General features: G+C 46.0%; 1 protein-coding gene across 11 annotated transcripts in view; it reads left to right on the top strand.

Moving 5' to 3' along the window:
- The window catches only part of LOC105499905 (calcium voltage-gated channel subunit alpha1 A), a 433,831-nt gene that overhangs the window by 282,941 nt on the left and 129,586 nt on the right, over nucleotides 1–21,304 (top strand). For 8 of the 11 annotated variants that reach the window (XM_071087271.1, XM_011710297.3, XM_071087270.1 and 5 more), the window contains 4 exons: nucleotides 9,681–9,784; nucleotides 11,073–11,188; nucleotides 12,640–12,696; nucleotides 15,211–15,306. In XM_071087271.1, coding sequence (XP_070943372.1) covers nucleotides 9,681–9,784; nucleotides 11,073–11,188; nucleotides 12,640–12,696; nucleotides 15,211–15,306 — 373 coding nt within the window. The remainder of the gene's footprint in view (nucleotides 1–9,680; nucleotides 9,785–11,072; nucleotides 11,189–12,639; nucleotides 12,697–15,210; nucleotides 15,307–21,304) is intronic. The other 3 variants (XM_011710610.3, XM_071087269.1, XM_071087268.1) reach the window with 1 other exon arrangement.

The following is a 21,304-nucleotide window of genomic DNA, read 5'->3' as shown; positions in this document are numbered from 1 at the left end:
CTCTGTCCCAAAAAAACAAAAAAAGACTTCATGAACAGACAGCCTATATAACGTATGATCCAAACCAGGGCAGTTTTGAGAGTGAAAGGGGAAAAAGAGGACTGAAAAAATAATTAACAGGCCTGGCATGATCTAAAACGGGTGTAAAGTGGGACACGCAGCCTCCCTCATGGTCACCGTCAGACTTCCGCTTTTTCACGGTCAAATCCACCCCCATGTTTATCCCATATACCGGAGAATTGGGTGTTCTCGTGAGCTGAGTTTTTTGTGTTTTTTTGTTTGTTTGTTTGTTTTAACATCCTGTATACTTTTTCTGCATGAACCGTGCTCAAAAAAATTAGAGGAAAATAAACCATAAAACAGAAGGCACTTAAGGATTTTGCTGGAATTCAGCCATTCATTTGTTTGATGAGTATTTATGGAGCGCTTTCTAAGCACCAGGCGCCACCAGCAATACTGGGATGAATCAGTAACATCCCTTACCCTTGGAGCTCTCTTGGGCCCATATACACTTAAAATACTATGCAAGTACAGAGAAGGGGTGAAGTGGGAAAAAATCAGTCGGTTGTAAGCCAGAATAACGGGTCTAATCCCACCCATGCCATCTGCACCCTGTGTGATCCAGGCACATCACATTGCCTCTCTCAGCCTCAGTTTCTCCATCCACCAAGGCATGGAAGTGGTAGGAATCGAGGCAGATATGGGGAGTATTTCATCAGCCGAAAAGACTTGGCTGATGTGACCATAATTCTGCCTTCTGCCTCTCCTTTCCCAGAAAAATAGCTTAATCATTTGGATTTGGGATAAACACACTTCCTGTCTGTGTTTATTATTTAAATGATTCACCAAACTGGGCGTGGTGGCTCACCCCTGTAATCCCAACACTTTGGGAGGCTGAGGAGGGCAGATGACTTGAGCCCAGGAGTTCGAGACCAGCCTGGCCAACATGGAGAAACCCCGTATTTACTATTTAAAAAAAAAACACGAAACAATTAGCTGGGCATGGTGGTGCGTGCCTGTAATCCCAGGTACTTGGGAGGCCGAGGTACAAGAATCACTTGAACCCAGGAGGCACAGGTTGCAGTGAGCCTAGATCGTGCCACCACACTCCAGCCTGGGTGACAGAGTGAGACTGTGTCTCAAAAAAATGAATAAATAAATAAAATGATCCACCAACAGGAACCCCAGGAACATTTGTATTGACTATGCAACTAATGCTTAGCAAGCACCTACTATGTGCCTGGTGCTGATCTGGACACTGGGATTAAGACAGGAAAATTTCTACCGTCGAGGAGCTGATGTTCAAGATGACAATCTTGAAGTGCGTAAGTTGACAAGATGATTCAGACAGTGGAACGTGCTGGGAAGAGAATGAGATGTCTGGCTGAGCTGCAGGAAGGGGCAAGTCCTTTTGATTGAGAGGTCCAAGAAGGCTTCTCTGACGGGGGCACAGTGGATCTAAGGGTTGAGTGATAAGAAGAAATTGGCCAAGCAAAGACCTAAAGGCAGAGTTGCTCCAGGCAGAGGTTCAGAGGACAGAAATAATTGACTGATTGTGATCTTGAACTTGACCTTTCTTCTGCTAACTTTGGGTTTGGTTTGTTCTTGCTTTTCTGGCTCCTTGAGGTACGTGTTGGGTTCTTACTTTGTAGTTTTTTTTGTTTGTTTGTTTTGTTTTTTTACTTTTTTGAGACAGAGTCTCACTGTGGTGCCCAGGTTGGAGTGCAGTGGCGTGATCTTGGTTCACTGCAACCTCTGCCTCCTGGGCTCAAGCGAACCTCTCACTTCAGCATCCCCAGTAGCTGGGACGACGTGCACAGCACCACACCCAGCTAATTTTTTTTATTTTTATTTTTTAGAGACGGGGTCTCACTGTGTTGCCCAGGCTGATCTCAAACCCCTAGCTCAAGAGATCCTCCTGCCTCAGCCCCCTAAAGTGCTGGGATGACAGGCGTGAGCCACCACATCCGGCCTCTGTTTTTTGTGATGTAGATATCTGATGCTATAAACTTCCCTCTTAATTGCTTCTTGGCCCTTTAGCTAAGGTCAAGTGTAAACTTCCCTCAGCACTGCTTCTGCTGCATCTCACAAGTGTTGGTGTGTTGTGTCTCTGTTTTCATTCATTTCCAAAAGTTTTTAAATTTCCATCTTAATTTCTTCACTGACCCAATGGTCATTCAGGAGCATGTTGTTTAATAGTCATATATTTGCATCATTTCTGAATTTTTCTTGGTATTGATTTCTAGTTTTACCCCAGGGTAGTCCGAGAAGATACTTGACAGAATTCCAGTATTTTAGAATTTGTTGAGACTTGTTTTGTGGCCTAACATACAGTCTGTCTTGGAAAATGTCCAGGTGCTGATGAGAAGAATGTATGTTCTCCATCAGACATGCAGGAGACAGACACTTTCTCACCTGCCTCATGGGATCCATAAAAGAGTCAATCAGAAGTTGGCATTTAAGAAAGACCAGAAGGAGGCTGGGTGCGGTGGCTCATGCCTGTAATCCCAGCACGTTGGGAGGCCAAAGCAGGTAGATCACCTGAGGTCAGGAGTTCGAGACCAGCCTGATCAACATGGTGAAATCTCGTCTCTATTTTAAAAAATACAAAAATTAGCTGGGCATGGTGGTGGGTGCCTCTAATCCCAGCTACTCAGGAGGCTGAGGCAGAGAATCGCTTGGACCCAGGAGGTAGAGGCTGCAGTGTGCTGAGATCACACCATTGCACTCTAGGCTGGGCAACAGAGCAAGACTCCATCTGAAAAAAAAAAAAAAGGAGGTGAAGGAGCAAACTATGGAGATATCAAACTGTATCAATCTGGCTGATTGTGGTGGTTCATGCCTGTAATCCCAGCACTTTGGGAGGCTGAGGCAGGAGGATCACTTGACTCCAGGAGTTTGAGATCAGCCTGGGCAACATAGAGACCCCCTCTCTACAAAATATAAAAAATTAATTAGAAAGATGTATTGGTCAGGGCAGCCAAGTTATGCTGCAGTAACAAACATCCCCAAAGCCTCCATGACTTTTAACAACAGATGTATTTCCTGCTCATGCTACATGTCCAGTGCAGGTTGGCAGTGGGGAAGAAGGGGGGCTCTGTTCAGTGTAGTCACTTGGGACCTAGCTAATCACCTAGAATATTGCCATTTGCTCTTCCAGAAGGGAAAAAGGAATGCCAGAAGGTCCTACACTAAAAATTCACTGCTCTGGCTCCAAAGTGATAGCTATTTCCACTCACTCCTCATTGACCAGCACTTAGCATGTCCTCAGCCAACCCCAAAGGGACCAGGAAGGACCATCCCGCCATATTGCTGGAAATATTTGATGGCAGCATTAATGGGGAACAGTGTTCCAGGCAGCAGAACTCTTTGAGCCCTTGGAAGAAAGAAAAGGTGATCTCTCGAGCACATCCTTCCCAGTATTATTAATGAATTTAACAAATGAGCAAGCCATCCTCCCCCACTCTCCTCCCTGAATCCAGACTTGTGCATATCCCTCCCTTTACTTGAACTGCCAAAGAAGAGATGAGAACCAGGAGAGGAGATCTGTGACCCCATCTTTGCTGATGAATTATCGTAGAACAGCCATGGCATCTCCAGTCTTCGTGCTTGTAAAATGTACTTTTCATTTTGCTCCTGAACAAAATCCACCCACCCCCACCCCCAAACCAGGGAAAACCCATCTCCTAATCCAAAACTGCACCCAGCCTTCCACCAGCTTCTTCCCTGTGAATTGTTGAATCCAGAGTATGGAATTGAATAATTGAATGAGTCTGAAAGAGAAAAAGTGTCTCTAAAATCAGGCAGCAGAAGCCCACTCCCCAGAGAGGATGGTGCAGATGAGAATTCAGGAGGGAACTTGGCTTGGGGTTGACGACTGAGCTATGCAGGGAACTTGGACCCAACTCTCAATCAGTCATTCAACAGACACCACTTATTGAGCACCAACTGTGTGCCAGATGTTGTCCTAGGGGGCTGGGAATACAGGAATACAGCAGGGAACAAAAAGGACAAAGCCCCTCCCCCTTGTTGAATGGACATTCCAGCCAGGAAGACGAGAGAACAAGAGAAATAAGTAAAGTGTGTAAGTGGTGAAATGCAAAAGGGAAAAAAGAAACAGGAAGTGGGGACCAGAAATGGGGGATGCAATTATAAAAGGCCATCAGGGGAGGCCTCCCTCAGAAGGTGGCATTTGAGTAAAAAACCTGAAGGAGGTGAGGGGGAACCATGTAGCAGTCTCAGGGAAGAGCATTCCAGGCAGGGGGAACAGCCTGTGCAAGGGCCCTGAGGTAGGACTGTGCTTGGCATGGTTGAGGAACTGCAAGGAAGCCAGGTGGCTGGAACGGAGTGAGCAAGGGAAAAGGGGAGGAGATAAAAGCAGAGAGGTGGGAGGGTTGGAGGCCCCCTCTGCCATTTAGTAGCTGAGTGACTTCATTTATTTCCCGTAGCTTGCATAACAAAGAACCACAAATACAGTAGCTGAAAACAACAGAAATTTATTTATTCTCTTGCAGTTCGGGAGGCCAGGTGTCCAAAGATCATCAAGGTCAGATGGGCCATGGTGCCTCTGAGACCTGGTCTGAAGTCCCTTCTTGCCTATCTTGTAGCTTCTGGTGGTTTGCCAACAATCCTTGGTGTTCCTTCTCTTGTAGACACATCGCCCTAATTCCGCCTTCATCTCCATTTCACATGACCTTCTCCCTCTGTGCGAGGCTGTCTCTGTGCCCAGGTTTCTCCTTTTCTTATTATTTATTTGTTTGTTTATTTATTTATTTTAGAGACAGGGTCTTGCTCTGTCTCCCAGGCTGGAGTGCAGTGGCGCAATCATAGCTCACCGCAGCCTCAAACTCCTGACCTCAAGCAATCCTCCTACCTCAGCCTCCTGAGTAGCTGGGACTGCAGATGTGAGCCACTGCGCTCTGCCCAGATGTCCCCTATAAAGAAACCCGTCAGGTAGGATAAGGGTCCACCCTAATGACCTGATTTTAACTTGATTCCATCTGCAAAGACCCTATTTCCAATTCATAGGTACCAGGGGTTAGGACTTCTTCAATGCATCTTTCTGCGGGGACCAACTGCAACCCACAACAGAACTGTGGGCATGTAATTTGATCTCTCGGCCAGGCGCGGTGGCTCACACCTGTAATCCCAGCACTTTGAGAGGCCGAGGTGGGTGGATCGCCTGAGGTTGGGAGTTCGAGACCAGCCTGGTCAACATGGTGCAACCCTGCCTCTACTAAAAATAGAAAAATTAGCTGGGCATGGTGGCAAGCACCTATAATCCCAGCTACTTGGGAGGGTGAGGCAGGAGAACTGCTTGAACCCAGAATGTGCAGGTTGCAGTGAGCCAAGATAGCACCATTGCATTCCAGCCTGGGTGACAGAGTGAGACACCATCTCAAAAAAAAAAAAAAAAAAAAAAAAAAGATCTCTCTATGCCTCAGTTTTCTCACCCGGGAGGGTGTTCATGAGAGGATTAAATGGCAGTTCATGGGGTTCATGAGAGGATTAAATGAGCTCAAACAGTCCAAACCTCCATGTGTGTCTGTTGTGGTGCTGGGTAGCGTGTCCTGTGCCCAGAGGTCCCCAAGCCTGTCGGGGACCCGGACAAGGGCAGATTCGAGTCTTGTTGGCAGCATCTGAGATGGACGGGCTGCCTTGGCATGGAAGGGCCTTGGCTGCTTTTCCCTGTTCAGTCCTGTCCCTCTCCCCCATCCTCCACCCTGTCCCTGTCATCTGAGCCTGCCCCTCGTGACGGCTCACAGTCTCCCTACTGGTGGCCGGTGCAGAGTTTCATTCCCTGGGCTATATTTAGCCCTGAGAAATGGGAACGAGAAGCCCTCAGCCGCCACAGTGACAGAGAGAGAAGCACAAAGCCAGTGCTGCCTTCTGTCCAGCCATGGTTCTGCTGACTCGGTTCTTTCTCCCAGAACCTTCCAGAAGCTAAGCATTCGCATTTCTGGGCCTGTTAAAACAATGATGTGGGCTGGTGGCTGGCACGTTCATTGTCCCCAGAACCTGTCTGTGTCCATGATTAAAGTTGGCTTGGTTAGTTTTATTTTCAGGGCTTTTTTTTTTTTTTTTTCGGTATCCGTGGCAAACCCACAAGACATAAAATTTACCATCCTAATTATTTTTTTTAACTTTTTAATATTTTTTAATTGACAAGTCATAATTGTACTTATTCATGGGGTACATAGTGATGTTTCAATACATATAATGCATAGTGCTCAGATTGGGGTAATTAGCGTATTCATCTTCTCAGACCTTTATTGTTTCTTTCTGTTAGGAACATTCAAGCTCCTCCTTCTAGCTATTCGAAACCATTAATATACTGTTGCCATCCTAACCATTGTTAAGGATACAGTTCTGTGGCATTAAGTATAATACATTCACATTGCTGTGCAACTATCACCACCATCCATCTCCCAAACGTTTCCATCTTCCAAATGTAACTCTGTCCCCACTAAACGCCAACTTCCTGTTCCCCCTCCCCCAGCCCTTGGCACCCACCATGCTACTTTCTGTTTTTATGATTCTGACGACTCTAGGGACCTCCTATAAATGGAATCATACAGGATTTTCCCTTTTATGACTGGTTTATTTCACATAGCATAATGCCCTCAAGGTTCACCCATGTTGCAGCACGTATCAGTATTTTCTTTCTTTTTAAGGTAAAGTTGACTATTAAAAAAAAAATTTTTTGCCGAGCTCAGTGGCTCACGCTTGTAATCCCAGCACTTTGGGAGGCTAGAGCAGGTGGCTCAGGAGGTCAGGAGTTCAAGACCAGCCTGACCAACATGGTGAAACCCTATCGCTACTAAAAATACAAAAATTAGCCAGGTGTGGTGGCGGTCACCTGTAATCCCAACTACTCAGGATGCTGAGGCAGGAAAATTGCTTGAACTCAGGAGGCAGAGGTTGCAGGGATCTGAGATCACGCCACTGCACTCCAGCTTGGGTGACAGAGCGAGACTCCATCTCAAAAAAAACAAAAAAAAAGTTTTAAAAATTGAAGTAGAATAAACATACAGAAAAATCCACAGATTATAAGTGAAGAGTTTGATTAATTGTCACAAACTAAACACACCCATGTAACCAGCCCACAAATGATGAAAAGAACCTTCTCAGCCCCAGAAGCCCCCCATCATATCCAGTTCCTAGTCACTACCTCCCCGCAAGGGTACCCCTACCAGGACTTTGAGCATCATTCACTAGTTTAGTCTGTTTTTGTATTTTGCGTAAGTGAAATCTTACATGTATGCTGTTTTCTGTCTGGCTTCTTTTGCTTGGCATTAACTTTTTAAGATCTCATGTGACCTGTGACATTGTTCATTGCATGTATCCTCTGTCTCCTGTTGATAACAATGTGGATTGTTTGCAGTTTGGGGCTATGATGAATACCACTGCTATGAATGTCCTTGTGTGTGCTTTCTGTTGGGTAACTATTCAGAATTACTATCTAATTGTAATGATCTTGGATAGGTAACCATCCAAGAATTACTGGGTCTTGGCAAAGGTACATATGGTCATACACTGCATAATGGCATTTTGGTGAACAACAGATCAAATATATAACAGTGGTCCCATAATGGACCGAATATATAACAGTGATTATCACACAGTATTTTTACTATAGCTTTTCCGTTTTTAGATATTTTTAGATACACCATTGAGTTACAGTTGCCTACAGTATTCCATAGAATAACATAGGATCAATAGGCTAGACCATGCAGCCTAGGTGTGTAGTAGGCTATACCATCTAGGCTTGTGTAAGTACACTCCATGATGTTTGCACAACAAAATGACCTAATGACACATTTCTCAGAACATATGCCCATTGTTAAGCATGACCTAATCACTCTTAGTATAGAAACTCTCAACACCAATTTTTCAAGTAGTTGTACCATGTGTTATGGGTTTTATTGTCTCACCCCAAAATTCATATGTTGAAGTCCTAACCCTCAGCACCTCAGAATGTGACCTTATCTGGAAATGGATTCATTGCACATGTAATTGTTAGGTTGGTGCCAAAGTAATTGCAGTTTTAAAACTGCATAATAGCCAAAATGAGATCATTAGGGTGGGCCATAATCCAATATGATGGTGTCCATATAAAAAGGGGAGATTTTGGCACAGAGACAGGCACACACAGAGGAAGAATGCCATGCTTAAACAAAGGCAGAGATCAGGATTATGCCTCTACAAGCCAAGAATCAGCAAAGATTGCCAGCAAACCACCAGAAGCTAGGAGAGTGGGATAAAACAGATTCTCTCTCACAGCCCTCAGAAGGAACCAGCCCTTCTAACACCTTGATCTTGGATTTCTGGCCTCTATAACTGTAAGACAATAAATCTTTGTTGTTTAAGCCACCTAGGTTGTGGTTCCTTGTTACAGCAGCCACAGGAGATGAATACAGCATGGTACCCTCCGATTGGCAGGTTATGAGGGTTCCAGTTGCTCTACAGTTTCACAGATACCTAGTAGTAATGACCTCATCTTAACTTCTTTCTCATTTTAGCCTTTCTCCTAGGCAGCAGCAGTGTCATATATGCTTTTAAAGGTGGGCTTTTAAAGCCACTCTTGAGAGCCTGCATTCTGCAGGTGTCACAGGGTGATCAACCATTGAAAGGCTACCCCTGCCCTGACAGCTGGAGGCAAGGCTTCCCAGCACAGAGGTTAAGCCCATGGACTCTGGGGCCCAGCTGGCTAGTTCAAATCGCATGTCTATTACTGAATAGCTCTGTGACCTTGGGCTGATGATTTTGTCTTTCTGAGCCTCAGTTTCCTCAATGGTAACATGGACATTATAACATAGAGGCATCATGAGGATTAAATGACTAAGTGCGCTAACATACATAATGTGCTTAGGAGGGTGCCAGCACACCATAAATACTCTGTAAGTGCTGGGTTTTATCATTCTTTTCTCTCTCTCTGTCTCTCTCTGTCTCTCTCTCTCAGTGCTGGTTTTTATCATTCTTCTCTCTCTCCTTCTCTCTCTCTGTGTCTCACACACACACACACACACACACACACCCCTCTCCTTGATTTTCTTCCCCTCATATTACTTCCTTCTTGCTATAGCGTTCTGTTTTCTGTTTCAGACAGTATTCTATTTGTGGACTTTTTTCCCCTTGAAAATTGAACTGAAACTTCTGAGAATTTTTTGTGATTGACATTAAGGCTGCAAGGAATGCAGCAGGGAGACACTTAAGGAAAAGGCTCATGGGCCATCTGTCTGGCTTGGTGATTTCACCAGGTCATCAGACCCTGTGGTCATGCATCTCCTCTAAGGAGAGTCTGTGACTGTGTTGGGAGAAGGGAAGGAACCAGGGATTAATTAATCCATTTCAGTAGGTTTTGTGTTTTGTTTTCTTTTCTTTTTCCTTCTCCTCCTGGACTCTGGTCTGGGAAGTCCTTTTGTGTTTCTTACTCATTCCTAGGTCAATTATGTTATGTGAGGGCAACATAATTAAGAGAGAGCTTTTCCCTTTGGATGTTTTCTCCAGAAAATGTTTCTCCATTTCACCCTCTGGGATGCCACAGCCCCAGAACTCCACGAGCCAAGAACATTTAAGACAGAGCCACAAGAGAACAAGAGCTTCCCCATCCCTCACCAGTCAGGTTCTATCTGAGTCCCAGTCAACTCTCACCTGCTTTCCCTCCTCACACCCTACAGAGCAACGATGCCTCAGGGAACACTTGGAACTGGTTGTACTTCATCCCCCTCATCATCATCGGCTCCTTTTTTATGCTGAACCTTGTGCTGGGTGTGCTGTCAGGGTAAGTCTCTGCTACTCCCCACCCCATCCCACTCACTCCTCTTGGCCAACTTCTTCCCAAGGACAGGCCATTGAAGCTTTGTTTTCATTCACTAGACAGAGAAAAGGCTTCTCCCCTTGTTTGGGTTACCAGACTGTTATTAGCAAGCCATGTACAGGTGCAGAGGTTGTGTACTGCTAGGGGTACCCAGTAAGGGAGTTCATATGGGCTTTACTTTCTTTATATTTTTTTGAAAAAACCAGTAGTTTGGGTTTACTTCTCCCCCATTTTCCAAATATAAAATCATAGCATGTGCTCTAACAGTGTATTTTCCTGACCCATATTATCCTCTATCCCCAAGAGTTTTTTGGCTTAATCATAAATGGGCTTCATTTTTCTTACCATAAGAAGTCTGGGCACTTGTATGGTGGTTCCATAGCACCATCAGCAACCCCAGATTCTTCCAGCTTTCCATTCTGACATCTTTACCAGAGGCTTCCAATCTCATGGATACCTCATGGTCCTAAGATGGCTGCTGCATGCCCTCAAGATGGCCACTTCATGTTCCAAACAGGAAAAGGAAGAAGGGAAACAGGAAGAGGTGGGACCTATGGCAGAGAAGCCAACCTGCTGTAGGGCTTATTGGTCTAACTTAAAAGAGAGCTGAAATAATTATTAGCCAAGAGTATGAAGAGAATGAGAATGAGGTATGCAGCCAGTGGTGGTTGGCATGGCATGGTTTTATCCTTTCATTTTTTTTCTTTTTTATTGTTTTTTTTTTTTTTTTTTTTAGAAACAGTGTCTAGCTTTATTACCCAGACTGGAGTGTAGTGGGGCGATCATAAAGCTCACTGTAACCTAGAACTCCTAGGCACAAGCAATCCTCCTGCCTCAGCCTCCTGAGTAGCTAGGGCAACAGGTGTATGCACCATGCCCAGCTAAATTTTTTATTTTTCATAGAGATGGGGCCCACTATGTTGTCCAGGCTGGTCTCAAATTCCTGGCCTTAAATGATACACCCATCTCGGCCTCACAAAGGGCTGGGATTACAGACATGAGCCACTGTGCCTGGCCTTTTTCTTTACCTAGGCACAGTTGTTGGGAAATATGTGAAGCTGGCAGAAGCACCCATCCCTATAATATCCCAGTGTTTTCCCAGAAGACCTGACTCCTCCTGTTGAAAACTCCTAACCTCCAGAGACTTCTGAATCCACAGACACACACACACACACACACACACACACACACACACACACGTTTCCTAACATTTTCAAAACAGCCATACTCTGGCTTTTCTATGCTTCTGCAGGGAGTTTGCCAAAGAAAGGGAACGGGTGGAGAACCGGCGGGCTTTTCTGAAGCTGAGGCGGCAACAACAGATTGAACGTGAGCTCAATGGGTACATGGAGTGGATCTCAAAAGCAGGTGAGGCCCTTTCATCCTGGGGCCCAGGGATGGAGATCCCAGGCCACGGAGCACAAAGAGAGTCATGCAGTTTGGAGAAGGCTAAGCTGGGAGGGTTGTGATGGGAGGAGAAAGAGAACCTGAATTGGTAGTCCCAAATTTTATCAACAGGAATCCGGGGTCTGATATGAAAAAGTCTAGGATGAAGCCAGGATCTGACATCACATTACTTGAATTCTGAAATCAGACGTTGGTTTACATTCCAGCCCTGCCACTTTTTACCCGTGCACTACACATCCCTGTACCTCCGTTTCCTCAGCTGTTACATGGAGGCAATGATAGTGCCTACGTCATAGTACTATTGGAGTATTTAGTAAAATAATCTCAGCTAAGCCACTTGGGGAGAGCAGCGCCTGATACACAGTAGACACATATTTATTTGTTCAGCAATTTAATAAACATTTAGGGAGTACCTGCTGTGTGCCAGGCACTGATCTAAGCACTGAGGATATGGGAGTAAGTAATACACACCAAATCCCTGCCCTCAGAGCTCAGATATTCTAGTGAGAGAGATAAAACGAACAAATACATTTCATATTGGGAACTCCCAAATTCAGAGAAGGAAGATAAAAGACTAGGAAGATAAAACAGAGTAGGAAGTTGGCTGGGCGCAGTGGCTCACGCCTATAATCCTAGCACTTTGGGAGGCTAAGGCGGGCAGATTTCCTGAGGTCAGGCATTCAAGACAAGCCTGGCCAACATGGTGAAACTCAGTCTCTGCTAAAAATTCAAAAATTAGCCGGTCATGGTGGCGCATGCCTGTAATCCCAGCTACTCGGGAGGCTGAGGCAGGAGAATTACTTGAACCCAGGAGGCAGAGGTTACAGTGAGCCGAGATCACACCACTGCACTCCAGCCTGGGCGACAGAGCAAGACTCCGTGTCAGAGAATAAAAAAGAGTAGGAAGTCGGAGGCAAGGTGGTCAGGGAAGGGTTCTCTAAGAAAGTACCTTTGAGTAGAGAGACCTGAAGGACGTGAAGAAGGAAGCTGTGGGGACATCAAGGGAAGGGGCATTCCAGGCAGAGGCAACAAGTACAAAGGCCGTGAGCTCGGAGCGTATTTGAGACACAGCAAGGAAGCCAGTGCAGGTGAAACGGAGTGAGAGGTGGGAAGAGTCGGAGGAGAGGAAGACAGGAAGGTGATGGAGATCAGATCAAGCAGGGGCTTATAAGCTGTGGTGTGGATACTGGTTTTTATTTTGCGCGACGTGGGGAGAATGTTGGCTTTTGCCACTGTGGCGGAGGTGGGGCTTGAGGTCAGAAACCACCCAGCAGCATGTTTTTTGGCCGGTTGAGCTGTCATCATCAGCCAGGGGAGAATGGGGGTGGCCGGGCTGACCTTTCTCCTTCCCGGTCCAAGAGAGAACTCATCCTCCAAATGCGGGATCTTAACTCTGTGCTCTTCCTCTTCAGAAGAGGTGATCCTCGCCGAGGATGAAACTGACGGGGAGCAGAGGCATCCCTTTGATGGTAACCGCTCTGAACCCACCTCGGGGGTGGGTCCCAGGGGAGAAGGGAGAAGCTGTGGTGGGGGGTTGGGGGAGAGCAGGTGACTGGTTCTAAGGATCCTCCAGGGGGTGGACGTTTCTCCTGGAGGAATTTTAGGACTTCCATGCAGAGTTTCTCTATTCTGGCCTCCACTTTTTTGTTTTAACCATGGACCTGGTTTTTTCTGCTTTGTGCCTTGGTTTTTCTCACCTGCAAAATGGGTATGATATAAACAATACCCTAGATCATGAGATTGTTTCTCAGAATGATATTCATTATGGCAAAATAACACCTAGGATAGGGTCAGAATGTTTCTGCTTGCTAAATAAATAATAATCCCACCAAAAGTCCAGTTTACTGTGAAGGGCTGCTGTCTCCCATGTCAGAAACTTAACCAGACAGAACCATGACTGACTTTCTTTTTTTTCTTTTTCTTTTTTAAATTGAGACAGAGTCTCGCTCTGTCACCCAGGCTGGAGTGCAGTGGCATGATCTCACCTCACTGTAACCTCTGCCTCTCAGGTTCAAGCAATTCTCCTGCCTCAGCCTCATGAGTAGCTGAGATTACAGGCATGTGCCACCATGCGTGGCTAATTTTTATATTGTTGGTAGAGATGGGGTTTCGCCATGTTGGCCAGGCTGGTCTTGAACTCCTTGCCTCAAGTGATCTGCCCACCTCAGCCTCCCAAAGTGCTGGGAGTATAGACGTCAATTCATGGTCCCCTGGAAACCTGAATATGAAAGGAAGGACCATTAAAAACAGGTCCAAAACCCCAACCTGCCCAGCATAGCTGGAAGTCAGGGGACAGACTGTAAGAGTCACTGTGTATCCAACCTGGGGCTTCATGAAAGTAAAGCTTCCTAGAGTTTAGAGATAGGGCTGGATGTGGTCTGTCCGTGGCTCACACCTGTAATCCCAACACTTTGGGAGGCCGAGACAGGAGGAACACTTGAACCTGGGAGTTCAAGACCAGCCTGAGCAACACAGTGAGGTTCTGTCTCTACAAAAAATAAAAACGTAGCCGGATGTGGTGACGCACGCACCTAGGGTCCCAGCTACTCGGGAGGCTGAGGCAGGAGGATCACTTGAGCCTAAGAGGTCAAGGTTGCAGCGGGCATCACTCCACTCCAGCCTGGGTGACAGAGTGAGACCCTGTTTCAAAAGAAAAAAAAAGAGTTTAGAGATAGGCCAGAAGGATATGCCTGCAATATAATAATAAGAGCAATGAGAAAAATAATAGTACTCCCTGAAACACGCAATTTGTTGCTCGAGATTTATCTTCTCACACTTTAGAAAGCTGGTTAGACAGGGGCTGGGTGTGGTGGCTCACGCCTGTAATCTCAGCACTTTGGGAGGCCAAGACGGGTGGATCACTTGAGGCCAGGAGTTCAAGACCAGCCTGGCCATCATGGTGAAACCCATCTCTACTAAAAATACAAAAATTAGCTAGGTGTTGTGGCACACGCCTGTAATCCCAGCTACTCGGGAGGCTAAGCCACGAGAATTGCTTGAACCTGGGAGACGGAAGTTGCAGTGAGCCGAGATCACACCACTGCACTCCAGCCTGGGTGACAGAGCGAGACTCTGTCTCAAAAAAAAAAAAAGAAAGAAAACTGGCTAGACAGGGTGATGACTTTTGATTTAAAATCCCAGGGATTTGAGGGAAATAAAAGAACTGGCACTCTGTCCCAGAAGGTTATAAAATGAATTTTACAGTTTTAGCTGGGGAGGGGAGATTACCCATGGGTTGCCTAAATCTTGTTATTGGAAGTCTACACCTGAACTTACTGTCTGCTATGGAGCCCCTAGGGGTATATAGCTTGAATACTAGGGTAGAATCCCAAAATTGCAGCCTGCCTAGCAAGTATGCTACTGGTCAAGGGGTGAACTGTTTTCATAAGAAAGTTAGGTTTCTTAGAATTTGAAAATAGAGGCTGAGTGTGGCAGCTCGCGCCTGTAATCCTAGCACTTTTGGAGGCCAAGGCAGGCAAATCACTTGAGGTCAAGAGTTTGACCAGCCCTGGCCAACATGGCAAAATCCCATCTCTACTAATAATACAAAAATTAGCCGGGCATGGTGGTGCACGCCTGTAGTCTCAGCTACTCAGGAGGCCGAGGCAGGAGAATCGCTTGGACTCGGGACGCGGAGGTTGCAGTGAGCCAAGATCACATCACTGCACTCCAGCTTGGGTGACAGAGCGAGATTCTGTCTCAAAAATAAGTAAATAAATAAATAAATAAATAAACCAGAGGGAAAATAGTGGCCGAGGGCCCAGACCTGGAGTCAGACTGAACCCGACTAGATTCTTGTCTTTACCCCTTTAAGCAAAGTGATAGTGCCACCTTGAACCTCAGTTTACACATCTGAAAAATGGGTATACTATTAGTTCCTGTGAGAACAGTTGCCGTGAGAGTTAAATCCAAGGACACACTGTGTCCGTATGGTCTGTGTTGCAAAAAGGGTAACGTCTTTTTCTCTTGCCATGTTTCCATTGTTGGAGCTCTGCGGAGAGCCACCATAAAGAAAAGCAAGACAGATTTGCTCAACCCCGAAGAGGCTGAGGATCAGCTGGCTGATATAGCCTCTGTGGGTGAGTCCCTTCCTCTGCCACCTATCAGTTGTTCATCGCCTATCGTCCAAGAGATGGAGTGGGGTGGGGGCAGAGGGTTTGCAAACTGTGCTGCCTGGATTTGGGTCTCAGCTCCACCCCTTCCCGCCTGTGCGTGTGTCCTGGGGCACATTACATCATTATGGGAATAACATCTGTGCCCAGCTTCTCGTTGTTTGGTGGGAATTCTACTAAATGATCCCCGTAAAGCATGGCGAACCGGCACCTGGCAGGGACCAAGCTCCCAGTCATGTTGGTGAATGTTTGTGACTCACTCGGGAAGTATTCATGGGGGACCTGCTTATATTAGGTGCCTGATTGCAAATAAGACACAGGCATTTGGGAGGCTGAACTGGGAGGATCACTTGAGCCTGGGAAGTGGAGGCTGCAATGAGCCATTATTGTGTTACTGCACTCCAGCCTGGGCACAGAAAAAAAAAAAGACACAAATGGGCCAGCGCGCGGTGGCTCACGCCTGTAATCCCAACACTTTGGGAAGCTGAGATGAGCGGATCACCTGATGTTGGGAGTTCGAGACCAGCCTGGCCAACATGGTGAAACCCTGGCTCTACTAAAAATACAAAAACTTAGCCTGTAGTCCCAGCCACTCGGGAGGCTGAGGCGGGAGCATCACTTGAACCTGGGAAGCAGAGGTTGTGGTGAGCTGAGATCTCATCGCTGCCCTCCAGCCTGGGCAACAGAGCAAGATCTTGTCTCAAAAAAAAAAAAAAAAAAAAAAAAGACACAAACCAAATCCCTACCTACATGGAGCTTGCAGTCCGGTGCAGGAAATAGAAATTAAACAGAGAATTACACAAATAAACCTGTAATGGTAATGGCACATCAGGGAGAGGCTCTGGGCTTAGTTTGCTCTGGAAGGATGGGGAGCAGTCAGGGAAGGCTACCCGGAGGAAGTGATGTTTAAGCTGGAAACTGAAGGATGGGTAGGAAATCACGGTGGTGGTAATAGCACAACGAACAGTGTGAGAGGCAGGGCTCAGACCTTTGCCACCACAAGAGCCAGAGTTTGAGGAAAGAGGGAACATTTATTCTTTCCCTTCTCATTCCTCTGTCCTGTTGATTCATTGACTGTGACTATGTTGAGCGTGACCTTCTAAAGTGAGAATGTATTGTTGTTGTTCTTTAATGGATCTTTGTTTTTAATGGAAGGAAAAGCATCCAGGCAGAGGAAATAAGACTGGAATAAGATTGAGGAGATAAGGAATTTAGGCTGCTTAGAAAACTGTGTGGCCGCAATTTAGAGGAAGAAAGGATGGCAAGAGAAAGAGGAAGGGAGGAAGAGAGGGAGGGAGAGAAGTGGAGGAAGGAGAGAAGTTAGCACATCCATGTGTTTCTGATCCATAGTTTCTGGTCTATTTCATATTCCCTTTTTTTCACTCACCCCTAGTTTATAACCTTATTGCTGAGTTTAGGCATAATTTCCATTGCGATCACATATCTCGTAGGGTGGATACACTTGGATACACTATGGTTTGTTTAGCCATAGTTCCTTTATAGGGTGTTTGAGTTGTTTCCAGTCATTTCTCTTACGAAGAGCACTGCTGTGCACATTTACGTACAATGACTCCCCCCCCCGCCACCCTTTGGGCGTATTTCCTTGGAGATAATTATAGGATCAAAGATATTAACAGCTTTTCAACTCATTATTCAAAGAGCCATTCTGAGTTTCAAAAACATGGAGCCCATTTATAAACCCTGCCAAGTATGCATATGTTCGTGGATTCCCCACCCAGGCCATCGAATATTACCAATTTAATTTCCTTTCCCAGTTAAGTGGGTTTGTAATGAAACCTTAAAGCTTGTTTTCATTTGCATTTTTAATTTCCAGCCAAAACATGCTTTTTCTTGTAATGGAGAACTCGTTCTACTTACACTTGTGTGTGCATCTGTTTAATCTCCTGTAAGCAAATGTCAAGAATTGGAGCGCTCAGTCGGTGTCTTGTGTATTTGATCAATTATGTCTGTCTCACGTGTTAGGTTACTTCCATTGTTTTAAAATCTGTCTTATGGCCAGGCACAGTGGCTCACGCCTATAATCCCACTGCTTTGGGAGGCCAGTGCAGAAGGATCTCTTGAGGCCAGGAGTTCAAGACCAGCCTGGGCAACATAACAAGACTCCGTCTCTGAAAAACAAAATGTTTAAAAACTTAACCAGGCATTATGGCACACGCCTGTAGTCCCACCTCCTGGGAAGCTGAAGCAGGAGGATTTCTTGAACCCAGGAATTCAAGGTTGCAGTGAGCTATGATTGTGCCACTTCACTGCAGCCTGGGCAACAGAGTGAGGACCTGTCTCTAAAAAAAATAAGTAACATTAATTCTTAAAAATCTGCTTTGTTGGCCGGGCGTGGTGGCTCACGCCTGTAATCCCAGCACTTTGGGAGGCTGAGCAGGCGGATTGCTTAAGCTCAGGAGTAGGAGACCAGCCTGGCCAACATGGTGAAACCCTGTCTGTACTAAAAATTCAAAAATTAAGTGGGTGTGGTGGCGTGCGCCTGTAATCCCAGCTACTTGCGAGGCTGAGGCATGAGAATCGCTTGAAACTGGGAGGCGGAGGCTGCAGTGAGCTGAGATGATGCCATTGCCCTCCAGCCTGGGCAACAAGAGTGAAACTCCATCAAAAAAAAAAAAAAAAATCTGGCCGGGCGCGGTGGCTCAAGCCTGTAATCCCAGCACTTTGGGAGGCCGAGACGGGCGGATCACAAGGTCAGGAGATCGAGACCATCCTGGCTAACCCGGTGAAACCCCGTCTCTACTAAAAAATACAAAAAACTAGCTGGGCATGGTGGCGGGCGCCTGTAGTCCCAGCTACTCGGGAGGCTGAGGCAGGAGAATGGCGTAAACCCGGGAGGCGGAGCTTGCAGTGAGCTGAGATCTGGCCACTGCACTCCAGCCTGGGCGACAGAGCAAGACTCCGTCTCAAAAAAAAAAAAAAAAAAAATCTGCGTGCGTGCGTGTGTGTGTGTGTGTGTGTGTGTGTGTATATTTTTTTTTTTTTGAGATGGAGTCTTGCTGTAGCACCCAGGCTGGAGGGCAATGGCACCATCTCAGCTCACTGCCACTGCAGCCTCTACCTCCGTTAACAAGGCAGGTGACATTGCAGCTTTCTAAACAGACCCAAAACCCAGGCCAGTGGCTTGTTAGTTCATAGCCACGTTTGCTACCGGCAAATCCACCAAAACCCACCTCATCAGCCTGATTACTCAAAAAGACAAAGAAAGGAGCCCCCAATCTAGCCAGTGGTTTTCTAGACCACTCCAAAAGAGATCTCTGGAATTCCAGGATTCTGGCAAGGAATCACATTTACCTTTATTTATTTATGTAAAGAATGCAATAATACAGGCAGGGTGTGGTGGCTCACGCCTGTAATCCCAACATTTTGGGAGGCCGAGGTGGGAGGATCGTTTGAGGCCAGGAGTTTCAGACCAGCCTGGGCAACATAGTGAGACCCTATCTCTATCAAATATTAGCTGGGCATTGTGGCACACGCCTGTAGTCCCAGCTACTCGTGAGGCTGAGGTGGGAGGATCACCTGAGCCCAGAAGGTTAAAGCTGCAGTGAGCCGCGGCATGCCCCTTTACTCTAGCCTGCATGACAGAGACCTCATCTCAAAAAAAAAAAAAAAAAAGAATGTAATAATACAGTAATGCATATTTCAAAGTAAGGTGAGAGCTTTATGGTGTCTGCGTTCACATTCACATTGCACCACAATACGCACAGTCCTATTTTTTTTTTTTTTTTTTGAGACAGTGTCTTGCCCTGTTGCCCAAGCTGGAGTGCAGTGGTGCAGTCATACCTCACTGCAGCCTCAAACCCCTGGACTCAAGTGATCCTCCCACCTCAGCTTCCCTAGTAGCTGGGACGACAGGTGTAGACTGCTACACTCAGCTAAGTTTTTTATATTTTTTAAGAGATGGGCTCTCGATATATTGCCTAGGCTGGTCTCAAACTCCTGGTCTCAAACAATACGCCTACCTCCACCTCCCAAAGCAGTGGGATAACGGGCGTGACCCACCACACTTGATCCACACGGAGTCTTATATAATTGGTGATTCTACTGTGTTGTTGAATCAGTGGATAAACGCACTATACAGCAGGTTCATTTCTAATTGATGAACTTACTGCTCAAATAAGGAACTTGAATCATTGACATGGAAAGTTGAGCCATGTTACTGAAAGGATATCCATTTTTTTTTCTTGTTTTTTTTTTCTTGTTTTTTGAGATGGAGTCTTACTCTGTCACCCAGGTGGGAGTGCAGTGGCGCGATCTCGGCTCACTGTGACCTCCGCCTTCCAGGTTCAAGTGATTCTCCCACCTCAGCCTCCCAAGTAGCTGGGACTACAGGTGCACACCACCAGGCCTGGCCAATTTTTGTATTTTTAGTAGAGATGGGGTTTCACCATGTTGGCCAGGCTGGTCTCAGACTCCTGACCTCAAGTGATCTGCCCACCTCAGCCTCCGAAAGTGCTGGGATTAGAGGTGTGAGCCACTGCGCCTGGCAGGATATCAAATTTCATTTAGACTGGAGGAATACATTCAAGGGATCTATTGTACAGCATGGTGACTGTATTCATAACAATGTATTGTATACTTGAAAATTGCTCAGAGAGTAGATTTTAAGCGTTCTCACCATGACAAAAGTGATAAGCATATGTGGTAATGCATATGTTAACGAGCTCAACTGAGCCATTCCATAGTGTATACATATGGCCAAAATATCATGTCGTGCACTATAAATAGATACAGCCTGTATCTGGCAATTTTATGAATAATAATAAATGAATAATAATTTTAAAAAGAAAAATAACAGTATGGCTGGGCGTGGTGGCTCACACCCGTAATCCCAGCACTTTGGGATGCCAAGACGGGCAGATGATTTGAGGCCAGGAGTTCAAGAGCAGCCTGGCCAAAATGTTGAAACTTTGTCTCTAATAAATATACAAAAATCGGCTGGGCGTGGAGGCGGGCACCTGTAATCCCAGCTACTCGGGAGGCAGAGGCGTCACTTAAGCGGGGAAATGGAGGTTGCAGTGAGCCAAGATCTGCACTCCAGCCTGGGTAATAGAGTGAGCCTTTATTTATTTCTGTAAAGAATGCAACAGTACAGGCCAGGTGTGGTCGTTCACGCCTGTAATCCCAACGTTTTGGAAGACCAAGGTGAGAGGATCATTTGAGGCTACAGGCGCATGCCACAGTGCCCAGCTAATACTTGATAGAGACAGGGTCTCGCTACGTTGCCCAGGCTGGTCTCAAACCCCTGGCTTCAAACAAGCCTCTCGCCCTGGCCTCCCAAAGTGTTAGGATTGCAGGTGTGAGCCAATGTACCTAGCCTGTATTTAAAAAAAAAAAAAAGAAGAAGAAGAAGAAGAAGAAAGAAGGAAGAAGAAGAAGAGGAGGAGGAGGAAAAAAACAATTATAAATAAGTAAAATGTGGAGCATATGAAAACAAAACAAAAAAAGTTGAGCCATTATGAATGGAAGCTGCCATTGTAACTCTGCTTTCTTAGGAAAACCAGATCCTATTTAGATGATTTTTTAAATTTGTTTTTAGAGGTAGGTTCTTGCTCTGTCACTCAGGCTGGAGTGCAGTGGTATGATCATAGCTCTCTGCAGCCTGGAACTCCTGGGCTCAAGCAATCCTCCCAGCTTAGCCTCCCAAGTAGCTGGGACTACAGGTGCCACCACACCCAACTAATTTGTTGTTGTTGTTGTTGTTGTTGAGATGAGGTCTGGCTATGTTGCCCAGGCTGGTCTCAAACTCCTGGCCTCAAGTGATCCTCCCGCCCTGGCTTCCCAAAGTGCTGGGATTACAGGCATGATTTTTCAATTAATTTATTTGCAGCTGACAAATGGTAATTGTGTATGTTTATGGGATACAGTGTGATGTTTTAATCTATGTATGTATCATAGAATGATTCAATCATTGCTAGTTAACACATCTATCACCTCACCATCTCAC

This window comes from Macaca nemestrina, chromosome 20 (genome assembly GCF_043159975.1).
Source record: "Macaca nemestrina isolate mMacNem1 chromosome 20, mMacNem.hap1, whole genome shotgun sequence".
NCBI classification, from domain to species: Eukaryota; Metazoa; Chordata; class Mammalia; order Primates; family Cercopithecidae; genus Macaca; species Macaca nemestrina.
Note: the sequence above shows the minus strand (reverse complement) of the source record. Positions and strands in the feature narration are given on the sequence as shown.